We start from the raw sequence: 21,739 nt of genomic DNA, 5'->3' as shown, positions 1-21,739 counted from the left end.
AATATTTCCAAGTAGACCATGTTAGGCCTGAAGATGTGTCGTGTATAGGGATCCACTGAACAGTAAGTTAAATGGATTAAAGCCCTAGGCCTCCATGCAGGATTGATTTTAGTGAGACACACAAGAAGGAAACAAAGTAGGAAGGAAAATTTAATTTCTTGGGTATAATTAGGATGGTGGCAGTGGGAATTCAGAGACGGGGTAACTTTAAGACATTTCAAATGTAGGTTGGGCAAGACAGGCATAGATGAAAAGAGAAGCAAAAAAAGGAATAGAAACACTTGGTTTGAAGGTAGGAGACAGAAGCTTAACTTTAGATGTGTTGAGTTTTACTAGCCTGTGGCACATCCTGTGAGAAGGGTCCAGCAAGAAATTTAAATTCTGGCACCAATGCCTGAGAACGATTGAATCAAGAGAGGCAGATTTATATTGTTTCAATGCAAAAATAGAGCGGAAACTTAGGGAATGGAATCCTGTTTTTTCACTGAGGAGAGAATTTGAACAAAGAAGTGATGGTCAGCAGTTCCATAATCGGGTGATGTTGGGAAGACCTGTGTAGGTGATTGAGAGCCAGTGGGGTGGGACACATTGCAGATGGAGAAATGGATCAAAGTCCACGAGAGAATGAGAACAAAAACCCAGGTAGAGATAGATAGAAACTTTTTGAGGTTCATGGGAAGAAGGAAAGAATGGGTGAAATACAAAGAACACAGATTGCTGGACTAACACTTAACTTCAATCAGTAAAGGGAAGAAAAGTAAGATTTGACAGTTTAGCCTTTTGGGGGAATTGATGCTTTGTGAATAAAGATGACTTTAATACTTTTTACCTCATTGGCTTTTCATGTACCATGCATTGAGAGAAACTTTGTTCTCTGAAGAATATTGATGTACATTTCATTGACTTTCTAGGAAGACTGGCACTGTGAAATTTTTTTTGCCTTTGTTTTTGGTTTTTCTTGGGGGAGGGTGTTTTTTATTATTCTATTCTACTATGTAACTTCGTTTCTCCCCCAAAATCTGTTCTAGAACTGAAATGAAACGTGTCAGACAGATGACACATTTGGTGTCATTTGATGCACACTACTACGTACATTTCTATTTATTTGTTTATTTCTGTGTATCAGTAACTTCACCATCATTCATAAGCCCAGTCAGTTTTCTCACCAGTTCATCCTTTCTAGCCAGTCAGCCCAGTAGTCCTTAAGCCCTCATCTCTTCCCTTTTTTATCCTCACCACATTACACGTTTAACCTACAACTCTTAGCTGATGAGTCTAGGCTTCTTTTTATCTTTCTCTACTTTTCTAGTCTCCACTCCTGTTTTCTTCACTCTCAGCAGTTGACTGTATCTCGTACTTTCAAATTACAATCTAAAACTTTTTCTATTTATTTAAAAGAAAAAAAAAAAAAACTGTCTTCATAGGACTCTTATTCCAGGAGAAGTTTTTAACCAAACACAAGGCCTTGTGGCAAAATAGGTGTTAAGGTACTTAGATTATGGGCCGAGGTAAAGCGATGGTGCTGTTCCATCAGCTGCCCTTTTGACACTGCCATACCCAGAGTAGGTAGTCATCTACCTCACAAGAGGAAAATGTCTCTGTTGAGAATGTGTAGTGTACTATACATGTCTGTATAACCTTTGTTGTGAAAAGTATGTCCCATTTATACACCATTTGATCTTTTTTTCAGGATCATCTACCCTTTCTTTGGTGCAGATAAAAAAGCAAGTAGCAATTGGACAGGTACCTTAAAAGTTTTATTTTTATGCATTACTTTGGAAGTTGAATGAAAAATCTAGTAACTTGGTTTAAAATATGCTATTTTTCACATAGAAAAATTTTAGTGAAAAATGTAATCACCTAGTATATCATTTCATATATCATAGTATATCATATCTAGTTCTTAGCTTATGTCTTATTTTTTATTGAGCCTCACTTTCTTAATTGACAATTGAAGATAGTTTCTAAAATGGGTAGTTAGGGGTAAGAAAAACTTTAAAAGCTTTGATTTTATTTTTATTAATTCATTCTACCAATTTAAAAAACAGTATTTTAACTTTGTTTTCTCTGGCCCAATGGAAAGTGTTTGATTTTGAATTTTAACTAAGAACCTTCAAAGAGCAGAAGAAATAGACTAGTTACGGATTACCAAAATAGATGAATAACAAAGTATAAAAACAATAGAGGTAAAGAATAAGCTAATTTTAAAAACTTTCACATAATTGGTAGTTAGAAGTTAAAAATGTATTCATTAATTCAACAAGTAATTATTAGGTACCTCTCACACACTAGATATATGCTCAGTGTACCATGTTTTGGGAAAGCAGGCATAGTCCTTGCTAGATCTAAAAAAATAGGATTTCCTTTAAGAATAATTCAGGTAAATTTTTTTCCTTAGTCTCATGTGTATATATTTTAAAAGTATACATTTGTCTCTGTTAATTCATTATTTAAGATAGTGTCATAAACAAGAATAGCTGAAGTTAATATTCAATAATTAATAACATTTTGTGGGCAGTTTGTTTAAAAATTGGTCTTTTAAAGGTTAAAAGCATAAACCTGTGAATAGAAGGTAATTCTACCTCTGTGTATAATTGTAATACCCTAATGCTATAAAATTTGTCAATCTTTCCTGAAAAAAAAATTTTTTATGAGTATTTAAAAACCCTCTCAGGAGGCAGAAAAGCATAGCAGGAGAGTAGGGGCTCTGATGTCAGACTTCCTGGTTCACATCCCAGGTTTCCAATGCAAAGCTCAGTATTTGGATTTACTGAGGAGATTACTTAAACGAAGGATTGAAACTAATCTTATTTAGAATTTTGCAAAGACGTTTGCAAAATAAGCTTTCTAAGATTATTGCTACATATCTTTTTAGAGTAACCTTAACACCACAACTGGTCAGCGTACAGTAGAACATTTCACTGAGAAGACCACCAGAGAGGCAATACCTGTTCCTGGTATCTGAGGATTTTTTATTTAGTGTGTATGATTTAGTGATTTGTAATAAGGAGGGGAAGGGAATCCTTCCTCGAGAGATACAAATCAGAATCAGTCTGGTTTCTCTTTGCTTAACAGGTATTTACCATAAAGATGGTGTTCCAGTTTTTTTGGTATTTATTATTAAAAATTAATAATGTGCGGTATTTTAACATTTAAGTTTAAAATTATTTATGAAAACTTTAAAGATGTGTTGGAGAGAAAAGAAGTACTAAACTTCAAAATTTCTCCATGACAAACTGTACTTTTAATTCACTCAGGACAGGCTTTTGTTTTACTTGCTGGTTTGTTTTAAAAGGAGAAGTGTTGATCTGAAAATTGTATATCACTTTCTCTGAAACACTCTCCCAGGATGAGTAATTTGATCTCGTTCAACATGTAGGAAAGTACCTGTGACACTGTGTTCAGTAAATGTTACCTGTTATTATTATCAATATCATTATTGTTATACCATTTTCCTCCCATTTTAATATCAACCATAATGTCATACCATTGCCTCCTTTGTTACAGTTAACAGGTAAACTATTAACAATTTTTAATCCTCTAAGCTAAAGTTAATAACTTATTTATATTCTGCCTCTTTCTGCAAAGAATTTGGAAAAAAGTAAAAAGGAAAGGGACTTCCCTGGCAGTCCAGTGGTTAAGACTCTGTGCATCCGTTGCAGGGGGGCATGGATTTGATCCCTCATCGGGGAACTAAGATCCCACATGCCACGTGGCACAGCCAAAAAAATAGATAAAAATAAAAAGAATTTGGGGCAGTCCACAGTCATACAGACAAAAAAGCTTGTTAATAAATTAGTAATGACATTCCAAAGTACTAAAGTTTCCTAAAGTGAGTACCAAGTGTTAAGTGTATGTATCAAAATTAGTTTCATAATATTATTTATGAGAGGAAATTAGCATGTGAAAAAAATTCAGGGTGGCAGACAGTTGCATGTTTAGATAATTTATCCCAAAAACAGTTAGCTTTGTTTGAAATTTTTTAGGAACTGATTCTCTAGAAATTAATGAGATTAATCTTCACTAATAGGAGAAGAATGGCATTGAAACAGATTTCCAGCAACAAGTGCTTTGGGGGATTGCAGAAAGTTTTTGAACATGACAGGTAACTACTAAGAAGTTACAGTTTTAGATATCTCTAATTCTGCTTCTGTCTATTTGATTCTTTAAATAAGCCCATGAAAGATCACTGTTGCATGAATTACTGCTTACCTGTAGAAAATACCTGTGATTTTTATCAGCTTTATCTTATCTAGTTTTGATATTGGTGATGGTAATAAACTCTTAGTGATAAAAAGCAAATTAAGGATGTGATGCATTTCAGTGCCCATGAACAAACATGTAGTTTAAGAGCTTTAGAATTCATTTTTTATAAAAGCTGATTTATTATTTCATATATCTCTTTATTTTTTTATTTTTTTTTATTTTTTTTTTGCGGTACGCGGGTCTCTCACTGTTGTGGCCTCTCCCGTTGCGGAGCACAGGCTCCGGACGCGCAGGCTCAGCGGCCATGGCTCACGGGCCCAGGCGCTCCGCGGCATGTATATATCTCTTTAGAAACAATTTTTCTTTTAATAATTTTAGTGCTACATTGAGGATGTTACATTTATTCTTTTAATTCAGCCTGCTCAGAATGACTGTGTACCATGCACAGCGCAGGCTCAGTTTGATTAGTATCAATAGATCAGTATGCTAAATTGGCCTCATTCTTTCTTTAAGGGCTATGGTATATTCCTTAAATGTTGGTGGAATCACTTATTTTGGACATTAAATCACTTATTTTATGTTTCTGTCTTGACTGATGGGGGGCAACTGATTTTTTGTGTGTGTATGACTGTTAAAATTACAGTGTTGAACTGAAATGCAAAATGAAATTTGCTGTCTATTTACCACCAAAGGCAGAAAGTGGAAAATGCCCTGCACTATATTGGCTGTCTGGTAAGTGTTATGCATTTGAGTTTTATAAAGGAGTTTCTTTTTCTTTTTAACTAGCTTATCTTATTCTTTAATCTTTACTTATTGGTGTGCTTTCTGAACCATTTATAAAAGACTTTAGGAGCCTGTCATAGTCTACTCTTACTTTATCCTGAGAATAATTTCAGACCTACTGAATTACATTTATTCTACTTCTTTTTCAATTAGACCAAGTAATTCAGCAGAGAATATAAAGTTCTAGACTCAGTGACAAGAGCTTAGAAAAGTTATTTACTTTGTACCTACTCAAGCGTTTCTTAGAGACTTTACCACTCAAATAGAACAGTATTAGGTAAAACCAGGACACCTGTGATATGCTAATTAGAAACCACAGCCAAGTAACTTCTTACAGTGTTCTCTGAAATATTTTAATTGGACTCACCTTCTCTGGCTACAATCTGGAACATCACAAAAGAATACTAATGCTTCTTAATCAGAGGTGAATGTTAAAGATTCTTGAATGGATTGTGAGAGAGTAATTTTGAACCTCTGTGCTAACTTTTCTTTCACAAGATGTTGGCACTTCATCTTTAGAAGCAGACATTATAAGAGACTCATAGAAACCAAATTATGTCATAGCGTTCTATTTTTGTTTCTTTAAAATTGCTTCTTATAACTTTGATTTAAATCCTCCCTTATGTATGTTTCTTCAAAGATATGCCCCAAATACCAGTCTTTAAAAATGAGAATATTTCATTTTAAAAGGTAAAAATTAAGTGCCTATCTAGGTTTTTTTTTAACATCTTTATTGGAGTATAATTGCTTTACAATGGTGTGTTAGTTTCTGCTGTATCACAAAGTGAATCAGCTATATGTACACATATATCCCCATATCCCCTCCCTCTTGCATCTCCCTCCCACCCTCCCTATCCCACCCCTCTAGGTGGTCACAAAGCACCGGGCTGATCTCCCTGTGCTATGCGGCTGCTTCCCACTAGCTATCTATTTTACATTTGGTAGTGTATATATGTCCATGCCGCTCTCTTACTTCGTCCGAGTTTACCCTTCCCCCTCCCCATGTCCTCAGGTCCACTCTCTATGTCTGCGTCTTTATTCCTGTCCTGCCTCTGGGTTCTTCAGAACCATTCTTTTTTTTTTTTTTAGATTCCATATATATGTGTTAGCATACGGTATTTGTTTTATGGTATTTGTAAGTCTTTCTGACTTACTTCACTGGGTATGACAGACTTTAGGTCCATCCACCTCACTACAGATAACTCAATTTCATTTCTTTTTATGGCTGAGTAATATTCCATTGTGTATATGTGCCACATCTTCTTTATCCATTCATCTGTCAACGGACACTTAGGTTGCTTCCATGTCCTGGCTATTGTAAATAGTGCTGCAGTGAACATTGTGCTACATGACTCTTTATGAATTATGGTTTTCTCTGGGTATATGCCCAGTAGTGGGATTGCTGGGTCGTATGGTAGTTCTATTTTTAGTTTTTTGAGGAACCTCCATACTGTGCCATAGTGGCTGTATCAATTTACATTCCCACCAACAGTGCAAGAGGGTTCCCTTTTCTCCACACCTCTCCAGCATTTATTGTTTGTAGACTTTCTGATGTGCCTATCTAGTTTTAACTCAACAACTAATTTCTTTGATTGGACAAAACAAACCAATTTTGCTAGAAGAGCAGGGTATTGCCAAAAGCAACAACAAATTACATGTTTGTTTTAGAAACATAGTATTCTGTAGCTAAAGACGCTCTTAGAAATCATGTAACCTGTAGAATAGGAAACTATTCTGTAGTACCAGGGAAATTATATATCACCCAGGATCACATACAAGAGTGAACAAGTTTTCTGATTCATGGTCCAAAGTTGTATTCATTCTTTTCTCCTATTCTTTTTACCTTTTGTTTCTGGTGAGAGCTACTGCAGTCATATCTCTTGTTAAAAGAATAACACACCATTAGGGTTGTAATAACATTTGTTTTATGCACCATATTGCCATTCTACAGTTTGAATAATTCTAAATTCCCAAACACACCTGGTCCAAAGGATTTCAGTAATTGAAATTTTAGTAAGTGACTTTCAAAGGACAGCTATGGGAGCATTTAACCTAAGACAGTTCTTGGATTAATACTGTTACATATTTTATGAGAAGGGAAACTTTAGTGTCTTTTTCAGCATTATTTCTTAAAACAAACAAACAAAAAACTTTTTAATAAGCAAGCTTGTTTTCCTGTGTTATAAGAAGATTAAAGCTTATAAACCGTTTACAGTTCACAGCATATCATGAGATAACAATATTTTTGATCTTTAGGTTTAACTTGCACGGAACAAAATTTTATATCAAAATCTGGTTATCATCAAGCTGCCTCGGAACATGGCCTCGTCGTCATTGCTCCAGATACCAGCCCTCGTAAGTGTTCTTGTTCCCGAGGTCCCTTGTAAAAATATAAATCTTTAAGACTTAAGTTATAATAATGCACAATTCATTTCATATTTTTGCTATTTATTAATCTTTCAAGCAACATCATGACTCTAAAATACCATGCTGTACATTTTCCTCACTGAATTTTACTCATAACGTCACTCTTACGAGAGGGGACAGTTTTGCTATTCCCATTTTACAGATTAAGACACTAAGGCACTTTAAAACAGAGACTGAGCAACTCAATTAATAATGTATCATATTGGCACTAGTGCCAAAATAACCTAAAATGCATAGGAAATAATTTTTTTTATTCCTTGGGTAAACTGCCTTGTCACGTGGTAATTATCTTTTCTCATTTCTGTTAGTCATCAAATAGTCGTACAGTTAAACAAGTATTAGTTTTAATATAAATGATTATGATGTTTACATTAGAGAAATGAGAATATCAAATATTTGAGAATTCAATCCATCAGATAGTTGAAACTTGTTTTGGGACCCTAGAAGAGTCAGGACATGGAATTTAAATGGTAGCTAAAACTATCTGGAAGTTGAATGGCTGGCCTTGGAAGTAATGCATTTCCTTTCACAATCCATATTATGTAAAAGTAAGACGTGTCACAGGAAATGTAATAAAATGTTTAATTCAGAAGAGCATCAAAAATATAAAATGCCTTGGAATCAACTTTTAAAGTATGAAGATTTACTTTTTAAAAAAACATAAAATTTCCTAACTGTTTTAAGTGGAAGAATGTCAGGTTCCTGGATGGGTAGACTGACTATTATGAAGAGGTCATTTCCATCAAATTACGTATCACTGTAATTTTATTCAGAATCCCAGTGGTTGGGTTTTTAACTGTATGCAAGGATATAAAATAAAACGTAATTAGTTAAAATAGAATATAAGAAAATCCCATTGGGGGATGGGTAAATAGGGGAAACGTGATGGAATGATTCCAAAGTACATAAGGAGACATCTTCAGTTCAAAATAGTGAATTGAGCACAAGCATTTGTTCCCCTTCCCTTCTAAGATCACAGTGGTACAGAGAAGTAAAGAAGTGTTGGTAATGAGGAGGGTCATCAGAGAAGGAATCTTAACGCATTTCTGAAAGATAAAAAGAGAGTATAAGCCCTTTGATAGGTAAAACAGAGTGAGGAAAGATGTTCAGAATACATAGGAGGGAGCTTCATCAGTGAAGAAAGCCAGTGAATACCCCAGCCTGGAGGGCCATTCCCTCTCTTGCCTCATTGGCTAGAACTAGTCACATGACCCCACTCAAGGGGGCAAGGAAGTATGTGCCCCGAAACACAGAGAGCCCACAATACTTGGTGAACAGCTCTAATGCAAGTGAAATTTCAGTTTCATTTTAAAGTCTGTTATTAAACATGGGCCATTACTACAGAGTAGATGAAACCACAAGATTTTTCCTTAATAGGTGGCTGCAATATTAATGGAGAAGATGAGACCTGGGACTTTGGCACTGGTGCTGGATTTTATGTGGATGCTACTGAAGATCCTTGGAAAACTAACTACAGAATGTACTCGTATGTAACGGAGGAGGTAATTTAATTTACAGTGTAATTATTAATTGATGACTGCCAAAAGTTTGATTTTGGACACAAAGTCCTTCCAGTCCCGAGAATTTTAAACTAGGGTATGGTATTGTCGTATCTATTTGGTACATGTTAATAATCTTGGTAAAAATTCCAAAGTTTACAAGTACTATAGTCCTATTTTCTGCAGTTTAAATGAACAATAAGTATAATTTTAAAGAGTTTAATAATTATATTGATACCTGTATACACTACCCAGGTTATACAAAGAAAATAGTATATGAAAAAACTGTATTTTCTGGCAGCTGGTTCATCCAGACATATTTCATAGTGATTAAAATCAAAAAGGATAAGTGGTAAAGCATTGCTTCTATTAATAATATTTGTATGCAGTTTATGCATTTTTCTGATTTTAATTGTTAATGTGCACATCATAGAGACTCAGAAACGATAATATAAAATTTTAATCACCCATAATTCTGTCACCCCAAACAACAACTATATTTTCGTATATTCCAGACTTTTTTTTATGACTAGTTTTCATGTAATAGTAAAACATTTTTATCTTGTTCTTTTTTTAGTTGTATGAAGTAAATATTTTCTAATATTCTGATCTATCTGTAACATAATTTTAATAATTGTATAATATTCTGTCATATGCTGTGATTTACTTTTTTCTAATGGAGGCTACTTATATATATTACATATATTTTTTTACCATAATACGTATTACTGCATTGATTATCTTTGTTTATAATTTTTTACCCATAAGGACTTTTCCCTTAGAAGAGATTCCAGGAAGTGAAATTATTAAATGTTTACAACATTTTAAAGTTTCTTTCTGCATTATCTTCTTAAAGTCACTTTCTAAGGAAGATGTAACGTATATTCTCCAGTGATATATTAATGATCATTGTCTATCTGACTTTTTAAATCTTTACTAGTGTAAACCATTTTAAGACTGTGAATTTGGAAGTATTGATTATTTTAGATGACTTTGAAAAAGTCTAAACTTATTTCTGTCATATCTCTTGTCCCACTATTAAATTCTGTCTAGCTTCCACAACTCATAAATACCAATTTTCCAGTGGATCCCCAAAGGATGTCTATTTTTGGCCACTCCATGGGAGGCCATGGAGCTCTGATTTGTGCTTTGAAGAATCCTGGAAAATACAAAGTAAGATGATCTAAGCTTCTAGTGACAGATATTTCTCTTGAATAGTATAATATTAGGAACTTTCAAAGATTGAAATTAAGATACTGTTGTTTTAGTATTGGGACTAAACGTTTCTAGTCTTGGGAATTTCAAGGGGTTTGTGGGGAAAGAGTATTAAATTTGACCACACAATACATGCTACAGAATCAGAAGTATAGGAATTTTATCCCAGTGGTTTCTCATTGGTCTATTAAAGGTATTATAAAGCAATTTTCATTGCTTCTATTCAAACTATAGTTTTCTAGGCTTTTTTTCCCTAAAAGTTATTATTGATTAATGTTATTGTGACAGTATGTTATCATTTACTTTTACCGGGAATATTCTTGTAAAGTTGACTTTGGTTTTCCACGGTTTTAAGTGGAAAAAATGAGTAGAAACGCTGAACATAAACTTTCATTTGTGCCTTATTTAATGAAAATGTAGCTCTTTTAATAGAACACACAAAGAATGTGGTCTCTTGGAGAGGCATATAATCTAAGCCCATAATATAGCAAAAGGAAAATTGTTCACAGGGATTTTCATGGCAAGTCAGAGTTTTTAAGCCAGTTGTAAATACCTGTTCATATTCAATTTAGCAAAACATAACTTGTTTTTAATTTGTTTGTTTGTTTGTGTCTGAAGTCTGTGTCAGCATTTGCTCCAATTTGCAACCCAGTGCTCTGTCCTTGGGGCAAAAAAGCCTTTGGTGGATATTTGGGAACAGATCAAAGTAAATGGGAGGTAGGTACTGGATGGCGGTCTTCATACTCATTCTTAAGTTTTCAAATTTGTTAAAAAGCTACACACTACAGACGTTATATTCTTAACTTACTCAAGTTAAGGATTCAGAGCAAAAAATAATTAAAGTGTATACATATAACAACAACAACAGAGAACAATATTTCAATTGCATTGAATTATGGCAGATATTCTGCGGCTATATTTTTTTTCTGCTAATGATTAATTTATATGTTTATTTTCTAAATTAACATTACAAAAAATACCCCATATTACTAAATTTAGACTTACCTCATATTAACTGTGTGCTTAATTGTATGATAAGAACCACGAGGCCTGGCTTTTTATTTTGTGTATCTGTTTCAAAGTCTAGCATCTCTCAGATTTGGATTTTAAATTCTAGACTTAAAAGCTTTTAAAAATAGATATTGTGTATGTAATATACATTTATGAGAATATTTCCAACAGTAAGACTGCTTTTTCAAGCATAGGAGCAGATGCTTCTAAATGAAAATAAAAATGGTAAAAATGGCCTTTTTTTCCTGAGACTGATTTGCCCTTGTGCAGAAATGGGCTATTTGAAAACTCCACCAAGAGTTTGAATATTTTGCAGGTGAACTCATCATCATGTGCATGTTAGCAAGCAGAAAATCGTCGAGTGGGAAAAAAAACTTGTCTTATTGTTGTTTATTCAAAGTCATTTACACATGGACCCCTATTTTATTTAAGATTGGTCATTGAAATTCTGACAAATTGGAAGGTTAATCTTTTAGTCATTAGAGTTTTGTTTTGCTTATGCTTAGATTTTTATTATATTGGAAGAATGCTGAAAATTATTACTATTAGTTACTTTGGGGACAGTGCATTGACAGTGCTTGTGCCTCAGTGTTTTGAGTCCTCACCATGTGCAGAGTTTGTGTGGGGTTTTGAGATCTTATGTCAAGAGGGTGATGACCCTTTCCTGTCCACAGGGGCCTTATGGTCTAACAGAAGTTTTAAGTAAAAGACCAGCTGATTGGGAGAAGTAGGGGAGAGGTACCCTATAAAGGAATCTGTATCATTTTTCTCCAAATGGCAGTAGATTTTACTATTTTAATTATGCAGTGTTTAGGCTATCATTTAGTTTACTCTTGGAATAAGGAGGCCATGCAGAATTATGAAATCGTGGAACTTAGAACTAGTTGGACTTTATAGGTGTCCTTCCACCCTCTCCTTTTAAGATTAAAGAAAGCAAGTCTTAAAAAGCATGCTACTTTAGAAGGGGAAATCTTTTGGTTTTTGTGTGTCTTGATCAATGCATAAAAGTTGTCATTAGTGAATATACATGAATAATCAATATTTAGAGATGGATGGTAAAATAGAAAATTGTAACTAGAGGCAGCTCCTCACATAATAAATTTGAGTTGTTGATATGATTCAGATTGTTCAAATCAAGTCTTCTTGAAAGTTCCTGGAGATAGTAGACATTTGGTGCCATTCAGCAGATAGCAAAAGAGAGATTTATGTCTGGAATTAGTCAAAAAGAAGGGACAAAAAATAGACTATTTATTTGAAATAGAGAATATTTGGAAATAGAAAAAGATAATGGAGTTAGAAGAAATAGTCAATTTGTAAAAGGATTTACAAAGAAAACAAATTGGTTTTCTTGGAGTTGAGAGGTGATTAAACCTTAAAGGTTTGGAAGAAAAAAGGCTATATACTATGAAGAATACTTGAGATATAGAATTCTTGCCATTGGTCTATAGGACTGGTTGAAAGTAGGGAAGAAGCTCTAATTGAGGATAGAATTCTGAAGGCCTGTAAATAAAAACCAGACAAACAAACTTAAAAGCATATTTTCAACTTAATCAGCCTTAGAGCTGAAATGACTTTAAATTTCTATTCAGTTCTAGTATAGGGTATTCTGCAGAATAGCTTTCTGGGCACTTTCAAGTTTATTTTTCATTATTTCTCCCCTATTTATAGGCTTATGATGCTACCCATCTTGTGAAGGCCTGCCCAGGTACTCAGCTGGATATACTAATTGATCAAGGAAAAGATGACCAGTTCCTTTCAGATGGACAGCTACTACCTGACAACTTCATAGCTGCCTGTACAGAAAAGAAAATCCCTGTTGTTTTCAGATTACAAGAGGCAAGTACTAGGAAACCTTAGCTTGTTCTAAATTAACTATAAAAAAGACAAGATTCCATAGAACTTTCTTAATTTTATTTTAGAATTTGAAAAGCTACCTCTAGTAAGGTATTTTTAAATTATAATAAGACATTTAAAGTGAAAGCCTTCCTATTAAGTTAATGATATCTAAGACCAAATTCCATAGAAATAGGAAAGCTTTTGACAGTGAAAAGTATTTACAATTTTCTGTCCCACTGTAAAATCAGTAAATAACACGAATTTAACACTTGAATAGTACTTAATTGTCAACATTATCGGGTATATCTTTCTTGACACATGCGGCTATTGTTGCAGTAAAATAAAAGGACAAGCTTCCACCTTCATTACTCTTCACTTTATGTACACATCTTAGCCTCAGAAGCTGTGTATTATTTGTCTCACACACATGCACTTTATACTGTTTGAGTTAGATGCTAATCTATTTGTTGTGCTACTTGCTAGTTGTTTAAGAATAATTACTGAATTTCAATTGGTTCGCAAATTTTCCTTGACTAAAATACTTCTGACTATTCGCTACTCACCTAACTCTATGCTAATACAGCTATAATTAAAGAAATTCTACCTTTATTTTTTTAAAATTATGTATTCATAAGCTTCAGAACATAATAAAAAAAATTTTTTATTTCAGGATGAAAAGTGAACACTGAAAATTATACATGGTTGTGATTTTTTAAAATATTTTTATTCATGTTTAAGGGTAATATGTCAGGCACATTGATTTAAAACATATACTTATAATGATAAGTGTTCAAATAAATCTAGATCAATGTGTAATGTGGTATATTTCAGTTTACAAAAATGTTTTCACAGCATTAGCTCATTTTAGCCTTATATGACCAGATGAGAGACCATTCCTAGCCTATCCACCTGTTTGGGTTTTTTTGGGTTTTTTTCAACTTTTTTTGTTGTTGTGGTAAAATACCACAATACCACATAAAATTTACCACCTTAACTATTTTTAAGTGAACACTTCAGTGGTATTAAATACATTCATAATGTCATACAGCTATCACCACCATTCATCTCCACGATTCCTTTCATCTTGTAAAATTGAAACTCTGTTCCCATTAAATACCAACTCCCCATTTCTCCCTGCTCCCAGCCCTTGACAACTACCATGTTACTTTCTGTCTCTCTTACTGCTCTGAGGATCTCATATAAGTGGAATCATATAGTATTTGTCTTTTTGTGACTAGCTTATTTCACTTAACTTAGTCCTCTTAAGGTTCATCTGTGTATCACGTGCCAGAATTTCCTTCCTTTTTAAGGCTCTTCATTGTATGCATATACCAAATTTTGCTTATCCGTTCGTCTGTCAGTGGACCACTTAGGTTGCTTCCAAGTCTTAGCTATTATGAGTAATGCTGCTATAAACATGGGTGTACAGATATCTCTCAGGATTCTGCTTTTAATTCTTTCGGTTATATACCCAGAAGTGGGATTGCTGGGTTATATGGTAGTTCTATTCTTAGTTGTTTGAGGGACCTCCCTACTGTCCTCCAGAGCGGCTGCAACACTTTGCAGTCCCACCAGCAGTGCACAAGGGTTCCAGTTTCTGCACCTCCTCCCCAACACGTCTTTTCTCTTCTTTCTTTTTTTTTTTTCCTGGATAGTAGCCATCCCGGTGGCTGTGAGGTGGTAATGTGGTTTTGATTTAAATTTCCCTAATGATTACTGATGTTGAGCATCTTTTCGTGCTTATTGGCCATTTGTATATCTTTTGAGAAATGTCTATTCCAGTCCTTTGTCCATTTTTTCATTGGGTTGCTTTTTGTATAGAATGCTATTTGTATTGAGTTTTATGAGTTCTTTATGTATTCTGGATGCTAATCCCTTATCAGATAAATTATTTGCAGATATTTTTCTCCCATTCTGTGGGTTACCTTCTTACTCTGTTGATGTTGTATTTTGATGCACAAAATATTTTAATGTTCACGAAGTCCAATTTGACTATGTTTTATTTTGTTGCATGTCTCTTTGGTGTCGTATCCAAGAAACCACTGCCAAGTCCATTGTCATGAAGCTTTTGTTCTATGCTTTCTTCTAAGAGTTTTATAGTTAGTTTTATAGCTTAAGGACCTACATTTAGTCTTTAATCCAATTTGAGTTAATTTTTGTATATGGTGTTAGGTAAGGATTCAAATTCATTGTTTTCCATGTGGATTCCAGCATCATTTGTTGAAAAAACTATCCTTTCACCATTGAATGGCTTAACACTCTTGTCAAAAATCATTTGACCATATATTCCAGGGTTTATTTATGGGCTCTCTATTCTATTCCATTGGTCTATATGTCTGTCTTTATACCAGTTACCATACTTTTTGATTACTGTAGTTTTGTAGAAAATTTTGAAATCTGGAAGCATGAGTTCTCAGGTTTTTTTCTTCTTTTTCCAAGATTGTTTTGGCTATTTGGGCTCCCTTGAGATTCCACTTGAATTTTAGGATGGTTTTTTCTGTTGCTGCAAAAATTGCCTTTGGGATTTTGATAGGGATTGCATTGAATCTATAGATTGCTTTGGGTAGTCTTGACACCTTAACAGACCATGAACATGGGATGTGTTTCCATTTATTGTGTCTTCTTTAATTTCTTTCAGCAGTGATTTATTCATTGTACAAGTAGCTCATCTTCTTGGTTAATTCCTAAGTATTGTATTCTTTCTGATGCTGTTGTAAATGGAGTTGTTTTCATAATTTTCTTTTCAGATTGTTCATTTTTAGAATATAGAAATGCAACTGATTTTTGTGTTTGACTTTTTATCCTGCTACTTTTGCTGGATTATTAGCTCTAACAGTTCAGGGTTTTCTACATACAAGATCATATTACTTATGGACAGAGATAATTTTACCTCTTCCTTTCCAATTTGGATGCCTTTATTTCTTTTTCTTGCAAATTGCTCTGGCTAGAACTGCCAGTACTATGTTGAATAGAAGTGATAAAAGTGGGCATCCTGTCTTATTCCTGATCTTAGAGGAAAAGCTTTCAGTATTTTACCATTAAGTATGACATTTGCTATGGGTTTTCATACATGACTCCTGGCCATCTGTTTTACAGATGAGGAGACAAGCTCAGAAAAGTAACCTACTTACCTAAGGTCACACAGCTAGTTTATGGTGGAACCAGGCCTGGAAGCAAGGTCGTCTGATTGCAAATACTATTCTCCTTTCATCTGTCTAACCATTCCACAGCAAGGCAAAGCAGTACTGCTGCAGAGCCAAGGGATGGAATTAGAGCTAACATAAGGGGAAGTTGTGCATAACCTGCTGCTTGTCTAACTCATGCAGCAGACCTTAGCAATCTCCCTGATGTCCTTTTAATCTCCTTGATATTTTTAACATGTAAACAATACATATATCATGTGGGAAAATATGTCCCAAACCAATACATTATGTATACCTTGTTTGCGGGTATCCATCATATAGAAATAGATTTTTTTAGATTAATTTGAATATTTATCATCAGAACTACATGTTTTAGATCAATAATCAACCTTGAGAAATTTGATTATAAATATAATAGTATGCTTAACTCTATTAACTATTGCTCTAAGTGATGTAACAAAGCATGTTTTTTCCAAATGACGTTAACTTCTTGGCTCTAGTGGTGTTGTTGCCTCTTCTGCTTCCCTTGTGTCTGTGCCAGGAAATTTAATTGTTACCACCAACAACCAAGTTTCAGCCTGCCAACAAAGAATGAAAAATCTCTAGAGTTTGTTATAAAAACAACAGAGTTAGAACACTGATGTAATTCTTGGGGGGAGAAAATAAATCAACTTATTTCTAAAATGACTAAATCCCAAGCAACTGAAAAACATAGTTGTCTCTCCTTAATGAAGAGTCAGTACAAAGCATTCAATTCTTTAAAAAAAAAAAGTGAGAAAGTATTGAAATCATCAGTCACAGTTTTTAGCTCAGCCACAATTTTCTATTCACTTTCGTTCCAGCATGGACAGGTTAAAAGTGAACTATATAGTCTGAAGCAGATTATGTTTAGGTTTGTTGTAATTGAATGAGCAACTGAATGGACATACCTGGGCACTGGCTCCAGGGAAGCAACTTTTCAGATTTTCAAGCCAACTTCTGTTGACTTCAGATTACCTCAGGTCTGAGGGCACTTGATTATAAGTACAGTTTATCTGTATTTCTTTATGAAGTGGGAGCTGTGAAGGATTAAATAAGCTGAAAATAATAGTGGGTAATATAAATAAGTGATCTAGGGAGGAAAAAAAAATTATTGCAATCATGTACATGGTTTACCCAACTTCATTCATTTTCCTCTTTTTAATGGTGTTAAATGCTCACAATCTACATTTCTATCAACTGTCAAAAAAAATTGAGGGGGAAGTGTAGTCCATAGGGATATTAATTTGGTTTTTATTATACTTCGTAATTTTTTCTTTTTCTATTTTCACTTCAGTGAATCTAAATTGAAATGCACAAGGTAGCAGAATTCTGATAGCTAATATACACAGATCAAGTCTTAGTCTGAAGAGGAAAGGCCTAGTATGTCTTATTATCAGTTATTGAAGTAATATAGTGAAGAAACATTTTCAGTTTCAGACCTAATGGAAACTTCCAGAAACCAACATTGAAGAAAGGCTATAGTACCTTCTCAAGTCTCAGGCCCTTTTTGAAGATTCAGAGGTTGTTTTGGCCTCTGTGCCTGCCTGTTAGAGAAGAGTACGAACATGGCACAGAATTTTAGAAGTGCAGGGCTCTCTCACTCATCTGTATCCCCATGCTTAGCACAATTACCTGGCACATAAACTCTCAGGAAGTGCTTATTGAATAAACAAATGAGCAGCTTTCAGCCATCTTCTTCTTTGTACTCTGAAGAGACTTCATAACTCGGGAATTCATATCTGAGCTTTGCTAATTGGGTCTGGAAAATATGTAGGAAAATACTGCCTGTTAGAATAAATGTTCATCATAGCCGCTGAAGCACTGCTTCTTTTTTTGAGAATTGAGCAAAGAATAAAAGAATGAGTTCGTTTATTTTTATACTCTAAGAGAGTTTTGCTACCAAAGACTTTGCCATTTCAAGTGTCAGGTAGAAGAGGAAAGGAAGGCCCTTTCAAGTGTCACTAAATGAACGTAGTCACACAAGCTGCTTAACATACAAACCAATTCAAAGAATTTGATGAAGGGAGCTACCCCCATTTAATAATATTGACCAGCAGAACTTGAAACTAATCAAGAATGACACAGTCAGCTCTAATTATATAAATGTCTTGTATCTACCAGAATGGCAGTAATTCAAATGTATTCTCTTGCCTTTATGTTGACATTTAAAAAAATCTTTCTTGGTCCCTCATGATAGGCATTTTCTATTTTCTCATGAAGGTAGACCTTCAGTTAAATATCATTATGGAAGGACATTTGCTTTGTATTTTAGGTGAAATATACTGTTATCTTGCAATACACCCCTGAGAGCTCAAAATTGTCACTTTGGTTTACTCTGGGACTTCTCTAATAAAATAATAATAATAATAAATAATAACAATAATAATGGTGGCTACCCACTATGTGCCTGAAACTGCAACACACTGAACATATGTGCAGCTAAACATGAAAATACAGCATAGTCAGTCACGTTAGCATTTTTGTTAACAAGTGTTTCGAGGCATCTACACCTGTTTTCAGTCAGATCCATCTTATCATCTGTGAAAAATGGCAGGTACTTGGTACTATATTTCACAGGTTTTATGGCCTGAAAATCATGGGCATATTTAGCCTCTTAACAACTCAAGAATTCCATGGTGGAAAATGCTTTTCTTTAACTTTCTTTATGTAAGAAACTGTCCTTCAGCTCTAAATTTAACTAATTTAACTGGGACTGGTCTGATCATTGAGAGATGTGAAACCAAATAATTCCAAGGCTCAGCCTTAATTTTGAGAACATTCCTGTCAGATTCACTTCCACAGTTTGGGCACTGAAAATAGAAGACATTGCTTTTAAGTTACTTTGATGATTTTAAACTAGAACTCTTTATTAACTGCTGTTCCCAAGATATGCACTGCATACCCCTGCCAAGTAAGAGGTAGAGAACATTTACTGATTCATCAAAACCTTAGGGACTTTACCTTGTTCCCTGAAACCCAGGTGATATTTTTATTAGGTTTTTTTTGTTTCTTAAGTGCTTAGAAAAATTCCTTTTTCCTCCCATCAGAGACCATTCGCTCGATCTTAGACTTTCATCTTTCTCAGATTATTCTATTTTGTATTTTAATTGTGTTTTGGCAAGGTAAGGGCTGTCCCCCAGATTATCTGTTTTTTAACACTCTTTGATTCTTCCCACCCTATTTCTCTTTTCTTTTTCCTTTGAGAGCTACTTATTTTGTACTCAGAGGACACTCCAAGAAAGGACTGCCTCTCTATTTACCATTGATTACCTATCAAGGATTTTATTTGACCAGATAGAAATCTGTTTCACCTCAACTACTTCACACATTTTCTCTCTGCTTCATGGTAGTTTTCAAAAGTTTACTGACTTTTTACCCAGTTTGATTTATTGCTGAGGGATGTCAGAGTGTAATGAATTATTCCTTTTTCCTCAGATAAAGATACAATATGCTTTTACCGTGCAGGAGGTCGAATTCTTAATGTGATTTATGATGGCTGTGTTTAACTTCCCAGTGATAGGGCATTTGGGCGTTCTTCATGTTCTTTCTCTGTATTGTTTATGTGTGCTTATTTTGTATCTTAACATTCCCTTATTGATGGTGGTGCATTGCTTTTGTGAGTTGAAACTTTTTTCAACTACTCTTTTTTCAGCGAAAATGTTGAAGTACAAGTGTAATAAGCTTTACTTTGATTATAAACCTTCCACATGTTGTGATAGTTTGATTATTTATAAGCAAATTAAGTGACATGCAAGATAGATTTAATGTCCCTAATATCGATTTTTCTGAATAGTAGATAAATGTCTTATCTCTATTTTGCCTTCTAGGGTTATGATCATAGCTACTACTTCATTGCAACCTTTATTACCGATCACATCAGACATCATGCAAAGTACCTGAATGCTTGAAAAACTTCGGATAAGAGAATCTCTTCAGGATGATAAAATTGTAATAAACAGACTGGCAAGGAAAAAAGATTTTAAAACATGGATTTTGTAGTGCTAAAAATGCTTCACTCTATAGTTGAATCACCCTCTGAATAAATACATCAAACCTGCTTCTGATTTAAAAAGTTACTTTACCAGTGTTCACATGGGAAATATTTAATACTTCACAGTTTTCTTGAGGTAATTTGGAAACCATTGTTGTGTTGACCTCAGGACACAATATGAATATAATCCCATTGAAATCATGAAATGCTAACTCTGAAACAGAGAGTTTAAAGGTAGTTTAGCCTAAACTCCTCACCTTTCCGGACTTTAAGCCTCCGAAGGCGTGGACTGTCTTCTTCCTGTTCATTGTTACACACCTAGTGTCTAGCAACCACTTGGCTTCTAGTAGTCATGGAATTGAATAACTATTTGTTAGTTGTTGAATAAGCAAGTAGGGTCAGAATTCCCCATCATTACACAGTTATTTGTGGGAGAACTAAGATTAGAAGTCATATTTCTGGAGCCCAATCAATGATATTTCTTTTCTTACCTGTTGAGTCAAATAGATTTGTGGACATTGGTTTATGGACCTCTCTCAAGAGACAGGAATTAAATACTAGATTCAATCTGAAATTAGATAAGGAAACTTGTTTCATATGTTACTGTAGAAGATATTTTCCTTTAGTTACATGCAGAAATTTAGCTTGATGAGCTCACCAAGAACTTGTAAATACCAAAGTGTGTTCCTTAAAAACTTAAGGATGTTTGGGAGTGGTGTAATGACCAGGGATTGAACCTGGGACCTCTGAAGTGAAAGCACCGTGTCCTAATCACTGGACCGCCAGGGAAGTCCCCTGGTTGTTTTAAAAGAAATATTTTTCTGTTAAAAGAGTACGAAAGTTATACATTTTAAACATTCAATAAGAATGTGTATTACTTGGTAATTGAGGAAGACATCAGGTTCTTAAAGTTATAAAATAAGTACTATGTAAATGTGAATTAGACAGTACTAAATTTTTTTTTTTTTTTTTTTTTTTTTTTTTTTGCGGTACGTGGGCCTCTCACCGTAGCGGCCTCTCCCGTTGCGGAGCACAGGCTCCAGACGCGCAGGCTCAGCGGCCATGGCTCACGGGCCCAGCCGCTCTGCGGTACGTGGGATCCTCCCAGACCGGGGCATGAACCTGCGTCCCCTGCATCGGCAGGCGGACTCTCAACCACTGCGCCACCAGGGAAGCCCACTAAAATTTTTTAATTCGTACTATTTAAATTATCAGTAGTCAAGGGACTTCCCTGGTGGTCCAGTGGTTAAGACTCTGTGCTCCCAATACAGGGGAACCAGGTTCCATCCCTGGTCAGGGAACTAGAGCCCATGTGCCACAACTAAAAGATCCCGGACATGGCAACGAAGATCCCGCATGCTGCAACTAAGACCAAATAAATAAATATTAAAAAATAAAAATAAATATTAGTCAAGATTGAGCCCTACAGTGAGCTACACAAGAGCGGCCAAATAAATAAACATTAAACAATAAAAATAAATATCAGTAGTCAAGATTGAGCCCTACAGTGAGCTACACACGAAATGGTTCTAAGTCTAAACAAGAAAAATTTTTTAATTCACAAAGTTTTTGCACGTTGTTGGTAATTCCTTTGTAAAGAAAAATAG

General features: G+C 34.6%; 1 protein-coding gene across 2 annotated transcripts; it reads left to right on the top strand.

Annotated features, from left to right (window-relative positions):
• Positions 1-1,725: 1,725 nt before the first annotated feature.
• On the top strand, positions 1,726-20,198 carry ESD (esterase D; the record flags this gene model as incomplete). Of its 2 annotated transcripts, XM_079721944.1 has the most annotated exons (9): positions 1,726-1,743; positions 4,031-4,105; positions 4,850-4,938; positions 7,246-7,344; positions 8,794-8,918; positions 9,969-10,088; positions 10,749-10,847; positions 12,810-12,977; positions 19,969-20,198. In XM_079721944.1, the coding sequence occupies 8 exons, from the start codon at positions 4,038-4,040 to the stop codon at positions 20,047-20,049; spliced, it is 849 nt and encodes a 282-aa protein (XP_079578070.1). In that variant the 3' UTR covers positions 20,050-20,198. The 2 variants fall into 2 exon arrangements, with proteins under 2 accessions (XP_079578070.1, XP_079578069.1); XM_079721943.1 differs by lacking the exon at positions 1,726-1,743 and having other exon boundaries at positions 4,008-4,105.
• Between the last annotated feature and the right edge of the window lie 1,541 nt (positions 20,199-21,739).

Source organism: Hyperoodon ampullatus, assembly GCF_949752795.1.
Source record: "Hyperoodon ampullatus genome assembly, chromosome: 16".
NCBI classification, from domain to species: Eukaryota; Metazoa; Chordata; class Mammalia; order Artiodactyla; family Ziphiidae; genus Hyperoodon; species Hyperoodon ampullatus.
This window is presented reverse-complemented; position numbering and strand designations above follow the sequence as displayed.